This window comes from Nannobrachium achirus (assembly GCF_963921795.1).
Source record: "Nannobrachium achirus genome assembly, chromosome: 5".
NCBI lineage: Eukaryota > Metazoa > Chordata > Actinopteri > Myctophiformes > Myctophidae > Nannobrachium > Nannobrachium achirus.
Genome location: NC_137814.1, coordinates 10,510,764 through 10,536,745, shown reverse-complemented (window position 1 = coordinate 10,536,745; position 25,982 = coordinate 10,510,764). Strand labels below are relative to the sequence as shown.

Genomic DNA, 25,982 nt, shown 5'->3' with positions numbered 1-25,982 from the left:
GTGTGCCTGCAGCTCGCTAAGTCTGTGCAACCTTGTGTAGCGGTTGGTGTTAGCATTAGCGTTATTAACATTAGCATTTTTTTGCATAAACGTTAACATTATTGTTCTTCATATGACACCACCCACATGTCTGTACGACAAACGGTTCACGAGAAAACGGGTCACTTCCTGTTTGGTGAGGGGCACTTCCTGTTTGGCGAAATAGGCCCCAATTAAGTTTAAGGACTCTTAATCTTGTCATTTGACGCAACCCGCGTGTCTGTATGACAAACGGTTCACGAGATCAAGGGTCACTTCCTGTTTGGTGAGGGGCACTTCCTGTTTGGCGAAATAGGCCCCAATTAAGGTCATGGACGATTAATGAATTAAAGCTGCAAGCAGCGATGACCGGGCCCTCGCAGCTCTACCCACGTCACAAGGCCAGCAGCCAATCAGAAACCAAACAGGAAGTCAGCCATTTCGACTAATTAGTGGCGTTTTGGCGCATTTTTGGCCGTTATCACGGGTCGCACTTTAACGACAGTTTTGTGAGAAAAAAAAGTTTTTTGAGAAAAAAAAAATTTGAGAAAAAAAATTTTTTGAGAAAAAAAAATTTTTGAGAAAAAAATTTTTTTGAGAAAAAAACATTTTTGAGAAAAAAAAAATTTGAGAAAAAAAAATTTTGAGAAAAAAAAAAATTATGACACCAGCCGCGAGTCTGTATGACAAACGGTTCATGAGTTATAGAGGCACTTCCTGTTACAGAGGGGGCGGGGCTTAATCAATTACAGCTCATCCCTATTGGCCGGAAAAAGACCAAAGTTGTGTGTGCATTTTAAAGTTTAAATCACGTTGCTAGGCAAAAGTATGGCAGAGTTATGTGGCGCCAAAGTTTCTGTTTTTTTTTTCGGAGTCCCCCATTCTAAGTCAATAGGGTTTTTGGGCGTCGTTTTTTGCGAATTACATCGCAATCGTATCGCGGATCGGAAAGAAAAGTAATAGCACACCATTCCCGGCCGAGCCGCACGTTTTGATGTGTATATTGCGGGGGTGGCGTAAATCGTGCGGCAGTTATTACGTGCCGAAATTTCCCCCATTCTAAGTGAATGGGGTTTTTTGGCGTCGTTTTTTGCGAATTACGTCGCAATGGTAACGCGGATCGGAAAGAAAAGTAATAGCACACCATTCCCGGCCGAGCCGCACGTTTTGATGTATATATTGCGGCGGTGGCGTAAATTGTGCGGCAGTTATTACGAGCAGAAATTTGCAAGAACATTACTTACTGACTGACTGACTGACTGACTTAAGTATGGCGGATTACAATAAGTGTTCTGCTATTGCATAGCAGGCACACTTAATAATAATAATTTACAATTTTAAATAGCACTTTTTAAAAACAAGTTTATAAAGTGCTCTACAACAACGCAGCGTAACGCAGGTCCTGGACCTGGTGAGAGCAGGAGTGGACCTGGTGAGACGTAGGAGGGGCCCGGACAGGAGTCAATCCACAGAGCCTAGTCCTTCCACATGACAGATTGCCTCTCCCAGTAGTTCCGTGGCAGCGAATTGTGTGGCCCGTCTTTCCCAAATAGGACTGACCGTGGGTACAGTAGCTACTGGGACGTAAGTCGGGACTTGATCAACCCCGGCTGGGTCACCTGGATAAGGGGTATGATGTTGCAAGACCCGAAACCCAGATGAGTTCAGGCTACATCACTGATGATACATCCCAGGTGCATCCATGTGATGTTTTTTTTTTTTTCCGTTCTACAGACAACAACAAAAAAGTAAAAATATGCAAAACATATGCAATGCAGTCAATAAATAGGAGCATAGAAGAGACAATGAAAAGATCTGACAATAAAAACATTAGTCTTGCTGTCTATTCATCAAAGCAGAGAAAAGATGAAGAAAACTCTAGTTAAAAAACATTTTATCGAAAATAATAAATAGTTGTAAAAGGGGAGAATTGCGCACCTTGAAATAGCATTTCGAGCAGACTTGACTGTTGTATTCTCGTTTCTTGAATTCCTTGATTTGCGAAACATGTACTGTTCCTAAATTCCTAAATCCAGAAAAACAAATGTTTACAAGTAGAGAACAAACAAAACATGAATCATTTATGCCACGGCTCGTGGCAAGGTCTATGAAACAAGCCTCCTGCTCAGCCGCGGTCCATGTCTGGGTCAGAAGGTATAATGGAGGGCGAGACTGTGAGTCAGACAGACCACGGCACTGCTAAACCCCCGGACCAGCCGGGGGCAAGCCGCCGAGCGGCCAGAAGGCACATTAGAATCCCAGCGTCCTGATGCACTTCCCAAAAGACACGGAACCTCCATTAGAAAACAGCGCTCGCCGGTAACAAACAGGTCAAACAGGTGGAGGTCATTCCTGAAACATCCTGAGGTTTATTCTCAGCGAGGCCACCGGACTGAAATAGAAAATACATTATGTGCATTCAGCGGTGACTTTTTAAATGTATTCTCTTGTTTTTTGAATGTCTGTCTGTCTGTCTGCATCTTTCTCTTTCTCTCTCCCTCTCTCTCTCTCTCTCTCTCTCTCTCTGTATATTATCCCCCACCCTCCTCTCTCCATCTCTCTCTCTCTCTCTGACTGTGTCTTTTTATTATATTTTTTGTACATCAGAGTTATAAACAGCCCTCTGCGTTCATCGTGACCCAGCACCCGCTGCCAAACACGGTGAAGGACTTCTGGAGACTGGTCCTGGATTACCACTGCACCTCCATAGTCATGCTCAACGACGTCGACCCTGCGCAGGTAAACCCGACCTGGTATACACGCGTACGCACACATCCTGCACATAATCCATACGCACACACTTGGATTGGGATAGGATATCGTATCATTGTCGGGTGGAAACATCGTATGTCCAAAACCGTTTGTTTTGTATTTATCATTTTAAAAATGATTTAAATTAGTGAAAACAGCCGATCTACAAGCACACAACGCCTCGCACGGCGAGGCGTTGTGTGCTTGTAGAGCTGCTGTTTTTACTACTTTGGTGCGACGGCCTTGTTTGATGAAGCAGGGCTTTGCTTTGCGAAAAAATGTACACATTTGAAACTTGGAGATACAAGGTTTCTGCACGACAGTGACGATATCTTTACCGGAAATGTAAGAATTCGAATGGCCCTTCTCGTGCCCACTGGACAGGGGGATCCTTTAAGCCAGATTTATATGTTCCGCACCGGCGCCTCACGGCGAAAATAACCGATCTTCAAGCTCACAGCCTCACACTGCGTCGCATCATACAGTCCAAAGAACACCAATGGCAATGGCTTACTGGGGAAGGAATCCCAGCCTGTGTACGCAATATGCACACATGCACACACCTAGAGTACACAGTCTCACATGCAACATAATATCCCTACTGTAGGTTAATCTGACATGATAAGATGACAGAATTGTGTTATTTTAGTGAGGGCATTTTAAGAATAAAAGGTGCTTCGACAGGAATGGGATTGTGGGACTGTGGGTAGTCAACCCTACCCACAGTCCCATGCCTATATTTCTGTGAGGACACTGATTGGGCCAGGCTGTTTTTTGGCACGGAAAATGATTTCCCCATGGCTTCGACACCAGATGGATAATAGAGCCCCCAAAATAAGATGCCACAAGGGGCACCATTTTCCATCTTAAGCTACACACATGAATCGTACTACACTATGTAATACATATACTGTGTGCAATGCATGTCTGGGTTCATGTGTGCGCACGCATGCACACAAGGACACTTTCAGGCTGAGATAAGTGAACCACACACACACGCACGCACGCACGCACGCACACACACACACACACACACACACACACACACACACACACACAAATCCCCCAGAGAGAACATCCTAAGAAATGGCCTCCCAAACCGATAACATATTATGAAGTACTCCCTTTCATCAGAGCTCTGTATCTAATAAAGTCACACAAGGGCACAGTGTGTGAATTAGATTCAGGGGAAGAAAAGAAGAAGAAGAAAAAAAAAAGATTGCTTTGTGTGTTCCCGTATAAGTCCTTATTCCTGCACACTGTGCACAGACAGACAGACAGACAGACAGAGAGAGGGGAGAGAAAGGAGCAGCAGTCTATATGTGGAATGAGTTACGAAGTCGTTGTAAGGAAGGAAGGAAGGAGGGAGGGAAGAGAGAGGAGTTGCCATGAAACGGCGTCAGACGGATAGGCAGGCCTGTGGAGGAGGAGGCGCTCCTGGTTTCTCAGCCTCAGGCTCTGTCATAACACCCAGGGATCAAAGCCTGAAGCCGGGCTGCTCTTCCCCACCAAATCCCCTTTCCCCCGGTGACTGTCTCGCTGACGTGACTGGCTGGCTGGCTGGCTGGCTGGCTGAACGGGGAGATGGAGAGATGGATGGATGGATACAGCCTTTTCATTCGATATTCTCACTGTAGCCAGCCAAGGCAGCAGCACAGGTGGAGAGGGAGAGAGGGAGAGAGGGAGGTTATTGCAGGCGAGGGAGGTAGAGATTCACTCTCTCTTCCACCAGCATCTTTGTTTTGTTTTTGCTTCCTTTTTTTGCCTCTGTGGAAGTTGCGGTGGGCTCTCAAAGGAAGCGAGTGTTTGTGTGTGCACGGCATACGTTTGTTTACACATTGCGCGCGCAAGCTTGTGTGTGCGGAAGTGTGCATGCATGCAGGTATGGAGAGCAGGCACGTCTAGAAACCCTGGGCCCCCTGCCACCTGGGCTACCGGGTCCCCTTACTCCCCCGATAATATTAGTTAAAATGACACCTTCAAAAGGTTGGGTGTGGCCTGGACCGCTGGTGTAGCATGATGTAGGTGTATGCTAATGTATTTATCACTCATAGTGGTACATGGAGAGCCAAATATTTTCTGACTAAAAAGGTTGAGAACCACTGCTCTATTGCATCTTTATTTTAACATTGTTGCAATTGTTACAACACTTGTTGCAACCTTTAACCCTGCTGAGCAGGATTTGTGCCTTGAAGTAGCAGAACCATCCTAAAATGATTCTATCCAATCATTACTTGTGTGGTTTAGCAGTTTAGCCAATTACAATGTGCCTGTCCCTCTGGGTTAGGGGATCTAAACAGCCGCCGCTTCCCTCCTGGTTATGAGATCGATGTCACTTGTTTATACTTGCGACATGCGGCAAGATGCGACACCACACACACTGCACCTTTTAAAAGACACAAGGAACTGGATTAATAATTCTGTGGTTTTGCCATCGGCGAGCTTTTCCGACGCCAAGTATTAATTTAGTCTGGCGTGTTCCCGGGCCCTCCTGTCTCGGCCCTCTGAATCATTCAGGGTCCGCTCCCTGACGGTGCCCCTGGCAGAGGGTCTTGAGCCTGTCTGAGTCCATGTGTGCATACCGTATGTCCTCGCATGGCTGCACAGGAGGTGTTACTTAACACTCCGGATTGTGTTGCTGTGTGCGCGCTGGCTTACATGCATTCCGCAGAGGCAGCGCTAACTATGCGAGTTTGTGTTTCTGTGTATGGTTCACATAACCTTCAGTTCACTGGCCCTGCTCCCATACAGTATGTGGCTGTACACCCCCCTCTCTCTACATGTGCTCCATTAGTGTTGGTATGATTTAACGACACGAACCCTATAGTGTCCCTATTCTTGGCATGTCGTGTAGTGAGTATTAGGCGAAAATGGGTAAAAGTTTGGTGAAAACTGCTAATCTACAAGCTCACAAGCTTGAAGAGCAGCTCATTTTGGCAAACAGATTTGGCGTAGAGGGAAATAAGGAGGGGACCAAGAACACACCACCGGGGGACCCCGTTCAACTAAGTATATATAGGATTTAGGCTAATTTACGCTTTGGCAAATTAGCTTTAAAATGTAACACGTTACTCGACAAAAGTGACTCACTGACACTTTACCCGTTGAAAATGCGTAATTTTTGTCGAGCGGAGCGTGGCATGACACCTAATTTAGCCTTTAGCGTCCTGTGATGTGTGACTGTGCTCTGCAGGTGGATGTTTTTAACTGGGTTTGTCCTCCAGAGGCGAGCGGGAAACGGGGGAGATTTTTCGGCGCTCTTAGGAGAGGGTCCCTGGGGCTTCCCGCTCTCCCTGCACTGTTTCAAAGCTTTTGCCAAAGCAAAGTCAATAATACACCAAGGGCATGAGTGAGAGCTTTTTAAAAAGCCGCTTTTGATCACACAGTCTTTCACATAGACTGAATTTCCCCAGGACTGAAATAAAAGCGGAGAAAAAAGAAATATCTGATTTATGTTTAAAAAAAAGAAAGAAAGAAAAAGAGCAGCCGAGGATTCTTGACCAAACATTTCTCTGTTTGACATTCTGGGAAGACAAAACAAAGGGGCTCCATCAATTAGCAAAAGTCTCTCATACTTACAGTATGTGTTGGTTTTGAAGTGTGTTCAAAGTCTGTTCCTTCCATATCATAGAATAGATCAATGCTTGACATTGAATTCAGAGTCAGCCTCTCCATCTCAAGCACTTTACTGCTCTTTCCTGACCCCGAATAAAATATAGAAGGCCTCTTTGAATCCCCCCAAATGCTCTAAGTAATGATCTTAAAGAGGTGAAACCTTTGTCACTGGTTTCGGTTGAACTGTGAAACTCAACTGTGTTGTTTGATATAGGGAATGCCAACTAGCGGATCAACTTACCTCCTCTCCTCTGTCTCTTTCTCTCTCCTTTTCTCTCTCGCTCCCTCTGTGTCTTTGTGTGTCTGTGTGTGTGCGTGTGTGTGTGTGTGTGTGTGTACTGTATGCATGTATGTTTGTGTCCGTGCCTGTTTGTTTTAGTTGTGTCCACAGTACTGGCCGGAGAACGGCGTCCACCGCCACGGTCCCATCCAGGTGGAGTTTGTCTCGGCCGACCTGGAGGAAGACATCATCAGCAGAATATTCCGCATCTACAACGCTGCCCGGGTATGTTCCAGTCCAGGGTTTCTCAAACGTTCACATTTTCAAGGTCTCCCCTTACAGTTTTTTTCGATTGCTAAAACACGTTTTTCAAAACTGTACGTTTTTTTCAAAACTTCACACGCAAAACTCCAAACATTACACACAAATTGCTAAACCCTGGCATCCCTTTGCAAAACAACTCTTTGCCATCAAATCTCTTAACATGTTCACAAAATGGAACTTGTGTTTTCATTTGGTAAACACAGCCATATTTTCAAATGACACACACATACCATTCATTGAATAAACACAACTAAGCTTTTGGCTGAACACTACCAAGAATGACCATGGCTCTGGAGAATAAGATATTTCTCCTTTTGTAAAATGACTCAGTGCAGGCCTACCTTTGTCATAGTCAAACATAAAACAGCACACAAATATGCATCCAAAACAAGTTTTGATTTACAGTAGATTTAGGCATCAGGCCTCTGGTCAGAGATGCATGGGCACAAAAAAAAAATATTTTGAAAGAAATTGGTCAGTACTTGGTCTAATACTGACCAGGATACTGTCACCAAGATACTATCCTGGTGACAGTATCCTGGTATTTGTACCTTTGTATTTCAAATATTTTTTTGTATTTTGTGCCCATCTCTGCCTCCGGTTCCTGTCTCAACATTGTGTGTGGTTTTTAGACAACAGGGTGATGTGTAATTGACGCCAGACCCGAAAGTTTAGAGATTTGAATATTTGTGTGTTGTGGATTGATGCTTTGAGATTTTATGTGAGAAGAATCCACTTGGAGAACCACTGTTCCAGTCCACTGTTCATTTCCTAGACTAAAACTATGACGAAAAAAAAAATGTTCGTCGATGATGTACACCTTTTTTTCACTGACGAAAACTAAATAAAAACGATGCTATGATTACTATAACTAAGACTAAATATATTGTCAATTTTGTCAACAAATAAAAAGTTATATTTTAATGATTAATATATAAGTGAGGGACAAGTGGAGAAGAGATGCCGTAGAACTAAAAGACAAGTCATTTTGTGTTTGGTTGCGCTTGGGTGTTGCGCTCTGAAAATATCAGATCGACAAGCTCACAATGTGTTGTGAGCATGTAGATTTGCTATTTCCATCATGCAACCAGGTGTAAAATAAATCATTACGACGCCATCAAGGCCCACCAAAATATCTTTTTGATGACAAAATCAACTGTACATTTATTTGACAAAATGATGACATTTTGTTGACTAAAACTAGCGTTTCGGATGACTAAAGTATGACCAAAACAAAATTACATTTTATTCAAATGACTTTTTCACCACTTTCACCCTTGACAAAACAAAAAATATATTTTAAGACATTTTTGAAAAATAAAAATAAAACAATAAAAGAAAAAGAAATGTTAAAAAAAAGAAATTCTTTAAAAAAATCTTTTAAAAGAAATAGCTAAAGTAGCCCATATAATGCATTGCATCGTGATGTGTTGTGAGCTTACAGACCGACTATTTTTGCTCTGTGGTTAAAAGATTCATTTGTGACATTGTAGGTCCTACTCCGTCACATACCTTAGTTGGATATCATGGCCTCTCCTAGCATTCATTCACTCTTCACTGTCCTGCACAATGCAAAGTTAAAATTCCCTTCACATGGATATGGAGTTTATTAATAGGGTACATCAAAGCCCTCTTTCATGACTTTGTGAGCCCAGCAGCTATGGTGAGGAAGGGTCATTCTATTCCTGAAATGGTCCATCCGTCCATTTCACACTGGATGGACAAAAGTGTTACTGTCCAAGTCTCAAATGTTACAGGCTATTGGAGGCTCAATTCACCCCACTGAAAAATGTATGAACTCAGCTGAACTGTGTTAAACCGAGCGAAAGCTATTGCACGTTCCTCTAACCCAGTGGTTCTCAACCTTTTCAGGTCGCAACCCCCAAAATAATCATATTTTAACTGGGGACACCCACCCCACGAGCACCAAGAGTTGAGGAATTACAAAATGTACACGGTTCTATTGTGAAAATAGCAGATCTACGTTGCGAGGCGTTGTGAGCATGTATCAGCTATTTTCACAATTTCTACCTCTAATATTTGACAATTTGGCCAATGTTTAATTTGTAATTTTAGAGGTATTAAAAATAGATATGTGCATATACCCTCTATACACTTAAACTTTATGTTGGTTTGTTTACTGTTGAGTGAGAAAACAATGTTGCGTACATTGAATATACGCACAAATGGCCATAACTTTTTTTCGTGATGTTTCCGGCAGAGCAGACCTCTCATTAAGTGACCAAACTACGGTAATAGATAAAACAGAAATAAAAAGTACAGCATGACATCACAGGTTCAAACCTATACCTTGAGCTTTTGGGCCTGTGGGTCCCCGACTATATAGTTGTATTGAAATAATAATGTGTGGTGGTCACAAAATCCCAAGGCACCCCTGGGAACCCTGTCTCACCCAGCCCCTTCTCTGGAAAGCATGAATGTGGCCTGATTTAAAACCCCGCCAATCGCGGTGCGCTGCTGCGCAGTTGAAAGGTGGTGACCCTGAGACAGCCTTTAGCTGCTTTAAGCGCCTTAACCTCGGCAGACTGAGCTGGTGTGAGGTTATCTACAGTATGAATCACACCTCAAACTGACCGCCCAAAACCAAGCAACGAATACAGATCTGGAATCCTTGGCCCACAGAGACATCAGGATAGATAGTCTAATGGAAATTGAATGAAATACAGAGGGGCTGCTTAGAATTCTGTACCCTGTGATGATGACCCCCAGACCCTCAACTGTTCATCATCCAACAATAAAATCTATAAACTGTGGTAGACCCCACCAGTGTATCGGTCTGGCTAATATATCAGCCATTATTTGACTTTTTTGATGACACCGGTATTGGCTATATTATGAAGGTCAATTTGTGTCCCGGTTTTAAGCCACTTTCAAGCTGCCGTCCCTATTTGGGCCTGTCAAAATGTCACAATGCGTCACGATGGGATGTGTTGTTGGCTTGTAGAGTCATTGGCTATTTTTGAAGAGTAGTTGTTGAATTAAATTAATTTCAGTTTATGTGTGTAATTCATATTTCATTTTCAAATGTGTCAAATGAATTAGAAAACGTTGCACCTTTGGACGAAAAATATCGTCCAAAACATTGGTGATCGGTGGTCTAGGACTCTCCAACATCGGGATCTGCATTTTACCCAAAAACCCGTCTCTGGTCCGGCTCTAAACTGTAGTCCATTTGAGGGCCTCGATTCTCCTCCCCTCCCTTATAGTCAGCCAGATGAAATATAAGATATTAAGCCTGTTTAACCCATTTAGGCCTAGAAATGATTGAATGCTTTAACCAGTGAAAAATAGCAGATATACAAGCTCACAGTGCCGCGCTGCGAGCTTGTAGATCTGCTATTTTTGAAAAAGTCGTGAAAATGTGTGCAAATCTTTGAATATTATGTATTTTCAAAGCGAACGTGTGTAACTCAAATTTTGCTTCTGGGTGGTCCCTGGAACTAAATATTTTGAGATGGGGGTCCGTGGCCAAATAAATATCGTTTTGGGGGTCCTTCATATGAAAAGGTTTGAGAACCACTGACATAGTAGTCTCTCAAGAACAGACTAACTGTGAAAAGGAGCTTTTCTTTGACGATGGCTGGCCAGATTGCTGACATAGAAACATAGGTTTTTCAAAAAATCTTAGAAGGATTCAAAAGACACTTATAGAATCGGGTCAAAATTCTAATTTTCACGATTTTTCAAAAATAGCCGATCTACAAGCTCGCAGCGCGGCACTCGGTGCCGCGCTGTGAGCTTGTATATCTGCTATTTTTCAATAGTTAAAGCATAAAATAATGATACACAAAATGTGTACCCGTTCTAAATGGGTTAAGTGAGACGCAGCGCTATCAAACCAGATCATCGACAAGGGTTATTGATAGTTGTCGCGTCTGCGTGATGAATAGACAGAGTCTGTATCTTTGATTGCCTGTCTGTCCGTCCCTGGGACTAACAGTAGTCATCTATCAAGCTGTCCATCAGCACCCATCTATCAACTCAACGCATCTCTCCAATTACTTGTCGCTGTTATCTCTCTCTCTTGTCCTGCTTGTTGTCACCATGTCGGGCTTAGTCCAGTATCTGTGTGTGTGTGTGTGTGTGTGTGTGTGTGTGTGTGTGTGTGTGTGTGTGTGTGTGTGTGTGTGTGTGTGTGTGTGTGTGTGTGTGTGTGTGTGCGTGCATGTATGCGTGCGTCCGTGCATGCACATGCGTGCGTGTGTGTGTGTGTGTGAGTGTGTGTGATTGCCAGTGTGCGTATGCGTGTTTGTAATTAAAGACACATGTCACCAAGACTCACACCAATCTCACATCGCCCGAGACAGCGCAGCACCTTTCCAGACACCCTCCTATAGCAAAAAAAAGAAGGTGTCAGGTACAGGACACCTGGGTGACAACTATAGCCAAGGGTTTCATCTGTCATGAAGGAGATGTGGGTTCAAATCCCTTGAGTTACAGTTAATAATAATAATCTCAAATGTATCTGTCTTATCTATTATTCATCCGATGCAATTACCTCTTTCCGTCAGGAGAGCACATAAAACGTAAGGGTTGCAGCTATAAGTACAGCTTTAGTGACACGTTTAAATGGATAAGTAGCCAGGCTCTAAACCTGCACTGGCAGATATGCTTCTGGGAACATACATACTTTGTACTTTGTATAGATTTCACCTCACTGAGATGCTTTAACACTAAACTAGTGGTTCTCGGCTCTTTCTGGAGCAGGGCCCACTTTAAAATGTCTAAAGTGTTCGCAGCCCACCCATCTATGTTGAGTGGTCAAATGGGTGGCCATCTGACCAATCAACACGACAGCCATTCGGCGGGTTAAGTGGGAGCGGGATGGATATTTTATTTTCCGCATTACTATTATTACCCTTATTAATTATGGTTGTGTTATCAGTATACAATTTGTGTGCTTTGACAATTATTTGGGGGCTAATACTTCAGTGTTAATTATGACAGCAAATTTTGATTAAGTTTTAGTCATAGTCTTTTGACAAAAATGTCATTTAGTTTTAGTCATCTGAAATGTTTTAGTTTAAATTTAGTTTTAGCCGACAAAAGAATATCCTGGCGGGCTTTGATGGCGCCGTAATGCCTGATTTTACCCCTGGTTGCATGCCGAAAATAACCAAGCTCACAACACGTCGCAGTATGTATCTTATGAGCTTTTTAGATTGTCTATTTTCAGAACACAACCAAACTCCCGAGCACAACCAAACATAAAATGACTTGTCTTTTAGTTCTACTGGATTTCTTCTCCACTAGTCACTCCCTAACATCTATTTTTTATTTAAAGAGGTGGTGCCATAGTTTTGTACTTTTTCTGTTTTGTGTGTGTCTATGGAGTTGACATTACTCTAATATACCCCCAGGTGTGGTTATAATGTGCAGATTTGTCGTCCCTGTGTATTTTTGGTTACTTCCTGAAAGCTGAAAGACTGGGCCTCAAAAAAAGGCCCAGTCGAAAAACACAGATTAAACTAGAAGCAGTGCTCTTCCGAGCACAGGTCTCCACCAGGCCACACAAATCGGCCTGTTATAGCGCCACCATGAGGCTGATTTAAAAAATGTGGGGCAGAGGTTCTGAATTAGCATCCAGGGAGTGTGTGTGCTCAGTTTGGCAGCGATCGGGCCAACGGCGCCGGAGATTAGCTGGTAACAACCAGGCCACACAAATCGGCCTGTTATAGCGCCACCATGAGGCTGATTTGAAAAATGTGGGGCAGAGGTTCTAGATTGGCATCCAGGGAGTGTGTGTGCTCAGTTTGGCAGCGATCGGGCCAACGGCGACTGAGATTAGCTGCACACAAACTGCGAGGACACACGGACACACGGACGGACGGACGGACGCACGGACGGACGGAGGGGAAAACATACTCTCCCTCAGCCTTCGGCTGGTGGAGACAATTACATCATATAATCATCCCCTCCCCTTTTACCATTCACCAAACACTGTGGGTGTGTGTGGCTAACTTCAGCTGGACAACCAGGCATACCTAATGAACTGGTGGGTGTGGCCACATAGAAAAACTATTTTAACTCTTTCTGTACACTTTTTTTTCGAAAGAATCTCCCTCCTAGTATAATCATAATACCTGATCATCATGTGTAAGGGGAGAAAGAAATCATGGCACCCCATCTTTAACAAAATACTCTCTCTCTCTCTCTCTCTCTCTCTCTCTCTCTCTCTCTCTCTCTCCCCCCCCCCCCCCCCCCCCCCCCCCCTCCCTCCCTCCCTCCCAGCCCCAGGATGGCTACAGGATGGTGCAGCAGTTCCAGTTCCTGGGCTGGCCCATGTACAGGGACACGCCCATGTCCAAGCGCTCCTTCCTGAAGCTCATCAGACAGGTGGACAAGTGGCAGGAGGAGTACGACGGCGGCGAGGGACGCACCGTGGTGCACTGTCTGTACGTTTACGCACACACGTTTACGCACACGCACACACTGTAGCAGGGACGTGCTGGGCCCCTGATTCAGCCCGGGAAAAGGAGTTGGAGAGGCCCTCATTGCGCGCTATAGAGAGAGATCTTTCTCTATAGCGCTGCTGCTACTCAAAGATTTGCCATTTCAGATCATGACAATTGACAAGCCAGTGGGCCAATTACATGAGTTATATTTGTCATTGTCGGGTGGAAACCTTGTATGTCCAAAACCATTTTAAAAGTGATTTAAACTAGTGAAAACAGCCGATCTACAAGCACACAACGCCTCGCGCCGCGAGGCGTTGTGTGCTTGCAGATCTGCTGTTTTCACTACTTTTGTGCGACGGCCTTGTATGATGAAGCAGGGCTTTGCTTTGCGACAAATTTTACAAAGCACGTCCCTGCAATAGGGATGGGACGATATGAACATTTCATATCACGATTATTGTGACGAAAGAAATCTCTATTTACGATATTATCACGCTAATCAAAATCCATAAAAAAAATAGCCGATCTACAAGCTCACAACGCGTCGGAACGCGACACGTTGTGAGCTTGTAGATAGGCTATTTTTAGGGTTTAAGTGGTACCGGATATGCAGCTCGGCAAAGTAAAGGTGAATTGAACCCAGTGCATGCCATGATGGAGGACGATATCACGGTAAATGTAATCTCCGCGATCGTGACTGTTTTTTAACACGATAAACGATAATATCGCTTATCGTCCCATCCCTAACGTACACACAAAAACACTCTACGCTACCATCATCTGCTGTCACGTCGAGCTCCCAAAACGCCTCCATATTCTGGGGGACGTTAACCCAAATGAACAAGATCTAGCTTATAGATCTGCTATTTTTTGGCGAAAGGATTTAGAGCAGGCGGAAGAAAGTGGTCCATGTACAGTGCCAACTCAGTTCCAGTTTGATATAAAGGTCTAGAGGGTTATAAGTGGATAATGGCGAATGTACACCACATTTGGTTAAATGTTTGCGCTTTCGTAGGATTAAATGAACACTGAGGATTTGACTGTGCAGGTACCCTCTAATAGGGTGCGTTTACACCAGACATGATCCGTTTTGTTTTTTGTTTTTTTTAGCAACACGATTCAATGTTTTTTTTTTTTTGTTTTTTTTTTGCAACACGATTCAATGTTAAGTCAGTGAAAAATGTTCGACTCAAATGTGTGTGTGTGTGTGTGTGTGTGTGTGTGTGTGTGTGTGTGTGTGTATATATGGCTTGAAGCTAAATTGTCATGTCCAGTGTAGCCTCGGAAACCCAGGCTTCTTTTGGCGATCGGAAGAAAAAGAAGCCTGGGCGATCGCGTTATGATCACTGTTGGAGGAAGTGTAGAATTTCCCTAATCAATCAGAGTGCAGAGAACGTCACACCGAATGTGTTGACGTCATGACGCAGCAGCGTTCTCTGCGCTGAGCAGAGGAGCAGAGGGGGGAGGGGGGAGGAGAACACATGCTATTGGCTGGAGACTTGCGGAGAGACTCACCGCGCCCGCCCATCTGCCTACACAAACAGGTCCGCGTTAGTGTGACCTCAGGCACTCGGCCAACTTTCTCACATTGTGTCGCCAATTCGCAGTCACCAATAAAGCACTCGCACCGATAGCGATCGACAGTGGCGTGGATTCCTTGTTGTCGGGGTGTCCAGCTTTATATTTGAGAAAATGGACATTGTGTGGAAGTGATTTATGAACGCTGCAACAGAGTGATCTGCTTCCCGCGCTTTCATGCGACATGATTATTTTTATCGCATCCTTGTCCTGTGAGAATGTACCTTGGCACTTTCACTCCCAGCTCTCCATTGTGTTCCAACTGTCTGTCTGTCTGTCAGTTACTGTGAAACAAACAGCGGAGCATACTGTCTGTCAGTTACACTGAAACCAATGCCATAGCGCACTGGGCTGTGTGAGTTATACCACACTTCCCCAACACTCCCAACATCATGACTTCTGTCTGCACGTCTCCCAAAAATGTCCATGATGGAAACTCCACCACGCAGAAGTCTGCTGTCTGCAAGTTACTCACAAACTCACTTTGAGTACTCAAGAAAGATGCTCTCCCCAATACATGAGCTTGCTGATGGAATTATTAAAGAAGAAACATCCCCACCTAGTGGCCACGGAAGTGTACTACATCAAAGGAGGGCATCTTTCGTTCACTTTTGCCTTTACTCTGTTTCATACGGAGGCTATACTAGCCGTCTATAAGAGAGTCCTTGTGTCTGTGTGTTTGTTTGGGGTAATCACGCACGCCACTTAAGGTGCCCAGTTGCTTGTGCTCACTAGCAGTAGGCTAACGTAATGCCTCCACTAATGTTAATTACGTCAATTATGTTTTTTAACTTTTTTAACTAATTAACTGTACTTTTTTATAATGGAAGTCATTCTTTTCCTTTTCCCCCCCTTTTTTTTTACACCTATTTTTCTAGGACACAGCTTTAATTACAATTAAAGCTCACGGCAGCTAGAATTGATTTCTAGTTGTTCAGCCAGCTCTCTGTCTGCGGTTGTTTACAGGGGTGTCGCACCCAATTCTGGGCCCTGAGTACAAGGATTCACTGCGGGGCCCCCCAGGAATGTTCTTCATTGGGGGGAGGGGGTTTAACCCATTTAGACTGGGAACGCGTTATTACGTGTTATTTTGTGCTTTAACTATTGAAAAATAGCAGATATACAAGCTCACAGTGCGGCACCGAGTGCTGCGCTGCGAGCTTGTAGATCTGCTATATTTGAAAAATCAGGAAATGTTGAGCAAATCTTAGAATATTTCAAATCCTTCTAAGGTTTTTTGAAAAACCTATGTTTTGTGTGGTGCTCAAACCTTTTCACTTGGAGGACCCCCAAAATGATATGTATTTGGCCACTGACCCCCATCTCAAAATGTGTAGTTCCAGGGACCCCAGAAGCAAAATCTGAGTTACAAAATGTTCGCTTAAAAAAATACATATATTCAAAGATTTGCACACATTTTCACGACTTTAAAAAAAATTGCAGATCTACAAGCTCGCAGCGCTGCACTCGGTGCCGCGCTGTGAGCTTGTAAATCTGCTATTTTTCAATATCTAAAGTATAGTGTCTCAGTCCCACTTCCCCCCCACCCCCTTGTGACACCCTGGTTGTATAGCACAGTAGCTAAATCCTGGGTCTACCCACTCAGCACTAACACTTGGCTGGTTGTGTGTGTGCGATGCTGTGTGAACCACAGGAACGGCGGGGGGCGCAGCGGGACCTTCTGTGCCATCAGCATCGTGTGCGAGATGCTGCAGCACCAGCGCTCCGTGGACGTCTTCCACGCCGTCAAGACGCTGAGGAACAACAAACCCAACATGGTCGACCTACTGGTGAGCATCGTTTTTATACTTTGGCTATTCAAAAATAGCAGATATACAAGCTCATAGCGCGCCGCTATGAGCTTGTATATGATCTGCTTTTTTTTCTTTTTTACTCGAAAATTGGTGCAAATCTTTGAATGCATATTATTTTAAAGCTAAAATCTTTGCTTCTGGGGGGGGTCCAGGCAATACATATAATTCTAGGGGTCCTTGACATTAAAAACTCATTCTGTGCCAAATGCCAAAATGGCTCCAAGGTAGCTGTGCCACGGTTTTGTATGTTTTTCTTTATTGCGCAATCAAAAAAAATGTTTTTTTTATATAATTTTCCCCCACAGAAACAGACAGTTGTTGTGATTCAGTGGCAAAAAGAATTTTGTCAATCAGACAAATGGTTCCAGAGATAGAGCTGTTTGAATGAAAAAAAGTGTCCATCCACTAGAATGAACACACATTTTCTCAATCAGCTAAATGAGGGAGCCAACACACAAACAGAGAAAAGCATTTCTCTGATCCCAGGTCATTTTGACATCTTAAAAAAAAAAAAAAAAAATGTTTTTTTTTGTTTTGTTTTTTTTTTATACAAAAAACTCAAAAGACGTCAAAGACGTCATTGGCACTGAACGCCTTTGCAAAAAAAAAACGTCAAGAGACTTAAAAACGTTGAGCACCACAGATAAAGAAATATAGGTTTTTCAGAAAAAACATTAGGATTTGGAAGACATTTGAAAAGTTTTGAATAGGGCTTCATAGTGGTTTAAGGGCGACTTCACCTTTTTTCAACCTGTTTTCGTATAATTGGTCCTCTATTCTTGTGATTTTTTTTTTTGGTTCCTCGATCTGTGTCTTAGAGGACAGTTCAGAGACCCGGCTATACCAGTGACATAATTTATTTTTTGTATTAATGCGAGAACAATAGCTTCAATTCAGTATTTGCTCGAAACAGTTTGGAGGAGGAGATGAGTGCGGTGGCCCTATTGAGCATTCAGGAAATATTTTCAATGTGACGTCCTTCTATAAGGATTTCAACTTGACGTTATCCATTATAAGATGATCAATCAAATCTTCTTTGTCCCATACTAGCAGCTCCTAGAGTTCATGTTGCCCCTTACATCCAACTAGCAATTGGCCAGAGGGATGGCACTAAAGCAGGGGTCTTCAATGTTTTCAGGCCAAGGACCCCTTAGTTGAGAGAGAGATGAAGCAGGGACCCCCCACAAACTTTTCATAGATTCCATAGTTTCATTGTTTGACAGCACAATCAACAGTGTATTTTGGATTCATGTTAATGTGTGTTTTCGAATATTTAACCACTTGAACCGTCAATACTTAACTCATCTAGTGCCGTTTGCGTGATGTCACGCAATAAGTACTAGAGTACTTACAGTGCCGAATGCGTGATGTCGCGCAAAAAGTAATAAATTACTGTAACGTTGAGTACATTACCGAGTAGAATGGCCGGATGTCCGGAGACGAAAATCCGCGCTGATTTGTCATCATCACGGCTCCACGAGCACACAATAGTCATCCCATAACATTGAGGTGGACGGCCGATCTCATCTTTAATGTCCATTATCTCAAAACAACACTTTAGAAGCGAAGATGGAGGCAGATGCTCGCTTATATAACACATGTATAAACGCTCCATTGCAATCCAGCATGGCACCACGTAAACAATGATCGGTTCCGGCGCACGACCCGATGACGTCAGACCGGAAGTGATCACGCTGTGGCACTTCTGGCTTTCAAAATAAGAGAGTGCAAGCGGATGGAGCCTGCGTGAGGCACTCTGGACATCATTGCGACCGAAAATCGCGGGCACAAAATGAGTTAATACACTTGACCTTTCACTGTACTTAGTCTGCTCTTTTCCTCCTCTAAAGCTCTTTGGCGAAAATAGCTGATCTACAAGCTCGCAACGCCTCACAGCGCGGTGTTGTGAGCTTATAGATCTGCTATTTTTTGGCTAAAGTTCTCAGAATATGGACGCTAGGGTTCAATGGTTAAGAAAGGGGGGAAAAACAAGTTCCTATCACACAAAGATTTGAAGGACCCCATGTAGTAACTCTGAGGACCCCCTAGGGGTCCCGGACCCCCTGTTGAAGACCCCTGCACTGAAGGAAAGGTCATGGGATCAGCATTATCAGCACGGATCATCCTGGAATCTGTCAATGAAGTTGAATTTTATATTTAAACCTGAGGGTGGCGCTTGGGGATATGCCTAACCTGACTTGCGCCAGATGGTGGCAGTAGTGCGTACCGCCCTACTTTACCATCTGAGATCTCTCTGGGAGAGTTGATCACACTCGTAAAGCCCCGGGCCGGACCAATCAGCGGCAGCTACGTGCGGGCTCTGAGCGGCTCTGAACCAATAGAGTCTGATTGCAGACCACGTGGAAACCCAGGAGGCGGATGAGTGGTTGGAGTTGGCACTCCCAGACTGTGATAGAGAGACGGCCCCATCCAATCACCTGCTAAAGAATTTGAAAAAATGGCCCGCCCCTTACATCGAGTCTGCCCGAACGGTCCCAGATGATGGTAAAGCAGAGCGGTATGCAGCCAGGCATACGCACTGCTGCCATTATCTGGCGCAGTCAGGTTGGGATATGCCATGGTGTCACTCAAATAGCAGGAGTTCAACTTCCAAGGAGCATGCATGCACTCAGACATTTGTTTGCCATTAGATTTTGTGATATGCGTGCAATTGGAAAGTCTCATCTAAACAAGCCGTTAGAGCAGGGGTCTTCAACAGGGGGTCCGGGACCCCTAGGGGGTCCTCAGAGTTACTACAGGGGGTCCTCCAATTCCAAATCTTTGTGTGATAGAAACTTTTTTTGTTCTTTTTTTATATTAACCACTTGAACCCTAGTGTCCTTATTCTGAGAACAACGTCTCGCAGCGCGAGGCGTTGTGAGCTTGTAGATCTGCTATTTTTGGCAAAGAGCTTTGGTGTAGAGGGGAAAAAGAGCAGATTAAGTACAGAGTGAAAGGTCAAGTTTATGAAGTATTGACGGTGGTTAAGTGGTTAAATATCTGAAAACACACATTGACATGAATCCAAAATACACTAATGATTGTACTGTCAAACAATGAAACTATATGGAATCTATGAGAAGGTTGTGGGGGTCCCTGCTTCATCTTTCTCTCAACTAAGGGGTCCTCGGCCTGAAAATGTTGAAGACCCCTGCGTTAGAGCAAATGCTATGGAGTCATCAAAACGACAGGACCATCCATCCAGTGGTTTTTGAAACTTGTTGTTTGAGTCAAAGACAGTGAATGGATGGACAGAAAGCCCTGCTTTCAGCTTTTAGGGGCTAAAAGCTTCAAATACCATCAGATGGCAATGTGATCAGTTGTTAGCCTCCACATTGTCCACTGAGGGCTGCGTTCACAGTTCTCAGTCTTCTACTTGGTCGACCGGTCACCAGAAATCCATTGATTTTCTATGGAGCTGAGCCGCCAGTCGATGTTACACGGGTGACTGGCCCACGAAAAAAGTTGTTTGCTTTTCTTTTTAACTTTTTTTTTTTTAGTTTTTTTGGTGGGCATTGCACATCAGAACAGCCAATCAGACTTTGTGTACGCCTCGCCGCGTCCCTATCGACATAACAGTTCTGTGGATAACAGTTGCATGTTACGTCTTGCAGAGACCAGAATTGAGGACAATCTTCTAACAAAGTTACACCTGGGGTGCAAGCTTTTAACACTGCCCACACTGGCCACAGTCACTGAGGGTTCAGCGAGTTTAACAGCCAAATGAATGGCTGTGAATGCAGCATTAGGTGCTTATACATACCAATGATTTTTCCTTGAAGAATTTGTCCTGTACCTACTTTGGTACTAAAATCTATGCGAATGCCACAGTTTCGTGAGCCAGATGGTCAGAGATCTCCGCCTACAGATACGTGACATCTAAATTCAATGTTGGGGCTATACTGGGTGGAAACAATTTGGGAAATAAAATTATAAATAAAAATGAATAACTGCACCGCAGAACCAATGCAAATACTTCAGGGCTGTCCATCATACTGGGATGGTGATATGATTGTTTACAAAGCAATGTACGTACGTGTAGGTTGGTGTGCGGCTATTCTTGCCCATTATGTTGAAGTTAGATCAGTCACCAGAGTACGTATCAGCAGACAGAGGTCTCTGGTCGTCAGGCAAGACTACAAATTCCATCAAAATTGTCTTTCATAGAAATAAATACACCAGGGCTAATGATGTTTCTGAAACAGCTGTCAGTGAGACAGGTATAGACTGTAAAATGTCACTGTATTACATCCTTAACTTTGCTGTGTCTTTAACTGTTTGCAGACTTATTCATGCTTTTCACAACATAGAAGTACTGTACCGTATAATGAGGAAACTGTGAATCAGTACGGTAACGTTAGTTTTGTGTTTTTTCCATTTCCCAGGAGCAGTACAAGTTCTGCTATGAAGTGGCACTGGAGTACTTGAACTCTGGGTAACAAGAAGTGGCCAAAACCTGTGTCCAGAAGAACTTTTATCAAAGATGTAAGGTTTTGGGGACGATGCTGAAGACAGTTCGCACTGTGCGTCTGCTTGCGTCTCTTTTGTCACCGTCCAAACCCAATGGAAGGCACGTGCACAAACATACACAGTATCTGACTCTCTCGACCAGCTGTCTTGTTGTTATTGATCATCTGTTGCCTGATTTATACCTGTGTTGTGCGCCGTGCCACGCGCCGAAAATAGCCGATCGACGCTTCTGCCGAAAATAGCCAATAGATGGGCTTGTCAATCGGCTATTTTCGGCCTGTGCGCAACTAAGTATAACTCCGGCTTGTGGCTCTAGATGGGAAAAGGCCGTACTTGTACGTACCATGTTAATATTTCAGCCAGCGATGGTCAGTGTACCAGCTGAGGACCCCCAACGGGAACACAATGTTTTTCCTCTGCAGTGAGTTGTCTCCTCCCTGGATCTCTCTCTCTCTCTCTCTCTCTCTCTCTCTCTCTCTCTCTCTCTCTCTCTCTCTCTCTCTCTCTCTCTCTCTCTCTCTCTATCTCTGTCTGTCGCCTGTGGTTTTTGCCTTGATCCTCAATGGACGACAAGCATTTACTTATTTTCAATGGAATGCGATAACGCTGTACGTAATGTAACGTGTTTCATTTTTACTATCTCTCTCTCTCAATCATGTTTTTGAATAATGTCATCATTGTGAAGGGTTCCTTCAAAGCAGGACCCAAAGCCTAAATGTTATTAAATGTCCTGTACAATGATGACGTCAAGATTATTATGATTATTATAATTATTATTATTGCATCAGATATTGGGGACAGCTGACACAGTCTACATTCGCTTACCTTATTTCCTGTACAGGGATCCAAAGCTTTATTTGCACTTCCATTTGATTCTCGTTGTGCATATTGTACATATTTCTGTAGATTATTTATTCATGGTATGTACTTTTTGTGACTCTGGGTAAGTGACAATCATATGTTTTATGGGTTTGTTGATTTTATGAATTGTATTGTGTGCTTTTTTTGGTCATCTTGTATGATGAATCAGTTCCATTGTAAAATAAATATATAAAGTATCTACAATATAAACATTGGCTCTATGTCTCTTTCTGTGCGGGCTGTGACAGTTGATGCTATAGCGACATCTATTGCCAAGTCTTGGTATAGCAGAAACAGTTTCATGCCTACAAAAATGCTTTATGAGCATAATTACGGTTTTTCTTTTCTTTTTTTAAGCTTTTGATACCACAAAAAGGTAGAGATAACCAGCTAAGACCTCTTGGCATCAAGGTGAATATTTATGTATGTATTTATTTTAAAGGGATGTTTCACTTTCAAATAAAAATAATCATTAAAGAATTATATTAAAAAAATAAAAAAATATATACATATATATAAATCTGTGACAGTCCGTCTAATGCATTACTTCTAAGAACCATACAGGGCATAATATTTTCTTTATACAGCAGTGGTACTATAAACTGTATCAATGGATACAGGATAGATGGGCACTCTGGGCACCTCAACGTAAAATGTAGTTATTTTGTCCAAAATGTTAAAACATTTAATATTTGAAAAATAGAACAAGCATGGTATGTCATTCTCCATTCTATCCTTAGTTCCACTTCTTTTTTATGACCCAAAATACAGGTTTTGTAAAACATTTTCCAAATATTGTATTTTAAAAAAGAAAATGTAACCAATTTAACACTGATGTGCCGGCTTATCCTATTACCATGATGGTTGTGTGTGTGTGTGTGTGTGTGTGTGTGTGTGTGTGTGTGTGTGTGTGTGTGTGTGTGTGTGTGCGTGTGCGTGTGTGTGTGTGTGTGTGTGTGTATAGCCACCACAGCCATCAAGTGAAAGGCTTAAAACCTGAAATAGTAAATGGTTATTATTATAATAGTAAATGGCCTGTTAGATGGCAGCTGCACTTCTCATCATAACTGCTGTACAGTGCCGGCTGGGAATTCTATGTCAGGATCAAAGTTAATTATATATAACTGGTCACCACATTGTGCCGATTGTGCAGCACAATCTACCTGATATCCATTCTGAAGGACATCCAACAATGCAAGCCTGAAAGTAAAATAGCCATCATCATTGACAGTTTTGCTGTATTTAGTGTATTAAAGAGTTTGGAGAAGTTCTGCCGTTAACACTGCAGGTTAATGCTTTATGGTGATTTAGCTTACCCAATCACAATTTGTTGGAAAATTGTCTTTTTTTTCCTTTGTTCTTTTTTCAACAAATTCACCCTTTGTCAAGTCCCTCCCGTTGTCCCGCCCCCATTCCCAACCATTGTTTTTTGTGTCTTGGTGGGACACTCCATCCACTACCATTTTAACAAGTTGGTCAGTCCAAGGGACCAACCAAAAGGCTAACAAAGGGTGAATTAACGAAGGCCACTTAGTTTATCCGTCCGGCGTCCGCCCTTAAACTACCACATCGGTCGTGCAAAAGCCTCCACACTACGCAGAGATATATAGGCCTACTGCATGCTATGGGAAAACTAATAAAGTAAATGTCATTGTCATTGAAAAGGGTCCCACGGAAACATGTTGATGATAGGCGTTAATCGGTTGTTGCCATAAATCATGTTTAATCCTTATTTTAAAATGTAGTTTTGTTATCTCTCTCGCTCCATGTCCCACCTCCCCCTAGCCTGATTTCAGACTCTACGCTGGGGCTTGAGTCTGAACCTGTCTCCATTCTATTTGATTGAAAAGGGGAGGGGATTTCAAATTTGAAATCCCCAATCACAAGAGATCTGGTGGGAGGGGTTGTGTTTGACTTTTGCACACAAAACATTCCCTCCTCCCCCTCCCCTCAATGACATGCACCAAACAGGTCATTGTCTTTGATGTTTCATTGATTAGAGAGAATCACTAACGAGCTATTCGACACTTGTATGGCTCAATCAATGACTGCAGTTCGGAGCCCTTTTGAAGTTCAAAGGGAGCAATTAAGAACTCTGGTGAGCCACGCAGCCACCCCTCCCTCCACTGTTTCTGTTGATTTTCAAAAGTTAGACGCGCCCCTCCTCCGCATTGCATTGATTTCATTGGTCGGTTTCGGTCGGTTTGAGAAGCTTTCGGTAGCAAGAGACACGTCATATGACACATCCAGACCAAGAGATGCAGTTCACTCAGAGAGTGGGCGGGTCTATTGGCTGGAGCCAGGCTAACCTCCCCCTGTGTGTATGAGCGTGTGTGTGGATCTCTTGCTGTGTGTCTTGACACAGCTCTTCCGAGTTGTGTTCATATTTCCGTCATCTCATGGCATCAGGCGGCAGGCCCTAACAAATCAGTCTATATGGCCATAAAAGGGACAACGTCTGACAGATACAGATACATACATGTATGTCCATATATGCCTATAAAAGGACAGGAACTGAGAGACAGAGACCTCCATATATGGCCATTGGTCAGTTGGATCACTCACTGGTGCAGCATAGCTGTTAGATCTCTAGACGTGCGATCTGTAGATGAACCTCCTGTGTTATACCTCTGAAGCATAAACCATACCAATCGGGTGAATTCACATTATCATCCTGTCTTCTGCAGACCAGTCTGGCCCCAAGCGCTGGGTGGGTGTTTTGCAGACAATCAACGTCTGCGCTCAGGGCCCTGTGATTGACTGACACTGATTTGGCCCTTCCACTATAAACCAAAATAGTGGAAGGACCAAATCCAATGGTTTCTATAAAACGTCCACCCAGTGCTATCAGGGCCAGACCAGTCTGCAGAAAACACATGGTAATGTGAATTCACACGACCGGGATGGTTTACCAGAGGCTATAGTGTGGATTGAGGACATTGCTCAAGGGTATACCTTCCTAATGAAGAGAGGGGAACTAACTCACATCCATGATTAACATGTTCTCGAACCTCCAATCACAATCCTCCTCGTTTGCAAACCGACAATTGGCATACCTTTCTGTCAAATCCAGACAGGACAGCATTACTTTATAGACCTACATCAACTCCTACACTATACTTTCTTACCTCCTATTTCCTATTGCTTTCCCCGGTTTTAATTTGTTCAAAAAGGATCTAACCATGATGGCCAGACAACCACTGCTTGAAGTTGTGACACTGACGGCTACAGAGAAACAAATAAATGTCATCCATAAAATAGTCGCCTATCTTGTCACCACTATTTTCTAGCCTGGTACCTGTGATCTCCTGGGTGTAGACAGGATACTACACCATCTGAAAAATCTGACTGCAGTCCCAAGTCTATGCTTAATTAAGGCCTATATTCATCCATGCCATGAGGAGTAGCCTAAGCTCTGTAGATATACAGTAGTTTCATGTCCTCTCTGCCCCATTTCGTGAGTCAAGTGTATTTCTTACAGCACTTTGGCATTATGATTGCTCACTGAAATGATTTATGACTCTCACTAGGGCCTAGGCCTACAGTACATACCATGATGGTGTGTGTGTGAGGAAGTGGTAACATTGGGTGTGCGCGAAAAATGTATGTTTACAAAACCAATCATAGTTGTTGTTTTTTTTACCTGGCAAAAATGGTTTTCGTTGTAGTATTTCTTTTTTCTTGAAAAAAATGGTTTTCATTGTGATACTGATTGTGATTCAAAGTTATACTGCATTGGTTCCATTGATAAAAGCCAGGAGGAGGAGAGCCTGCATTGACCACATCTTTTAGGGCCCAGTGTTGGCTATAGTTACGCCTCTGTCAGAAAGAATTTGAATAGGTCTATGGCCAGCTATTCAATAGTTATACTGTAGAGTAGAAATGTTTTCCTTCAAATTCCTTTTCTAATTT

At 43.3% G+C, this 25,982-nt stretch overlaps 1 protein-coding gene across 8 annotated transcripts in view; it reads left to right on the top strand.

The window, feature by feature from the left end:
* LOC308284704 (receptor-type tyrosine-protein phosphatase mu) overlaps positions 1-22,245 on the top strand; it is a 337,583-nt gene extending 315,338 nt beyond the window's left edge. For 7 of the 8 annotated variants that reach the window (XM_080725420.1, XM_080725419.1, XM_080725418.1 and 4 more), the window contains 5 exons: positions 2,626-2,757; positions 6,764-6,889; positions 13,181-13,344; positions 16,580-16,715; positions 21,125-22,245. In XM_080725420.1, coding sequence (XP_080581546.1) covers positions 2,626-2,757; positions 6,764-6,889; positions 13,181-13,344; positions 16,580-16,715; positions 21,125-21,178 — 612 coding nt within the window. In that variant the 3' untranslated portion in view covers positions 21,179-22,245. The remainder of the gene's footprint in view (positions 1-2,625; positions 2,758-6,763; positions 6,890-13,180; positions 13,345-16,579; positions 16,716-21,124) is intronic. The other variant, XM_080725416.1, reaches the window with a different exon arrangement.
* The last annotated feature ends 3,737 nt before the right edge of the window (positions 22,246-25,982 follow it).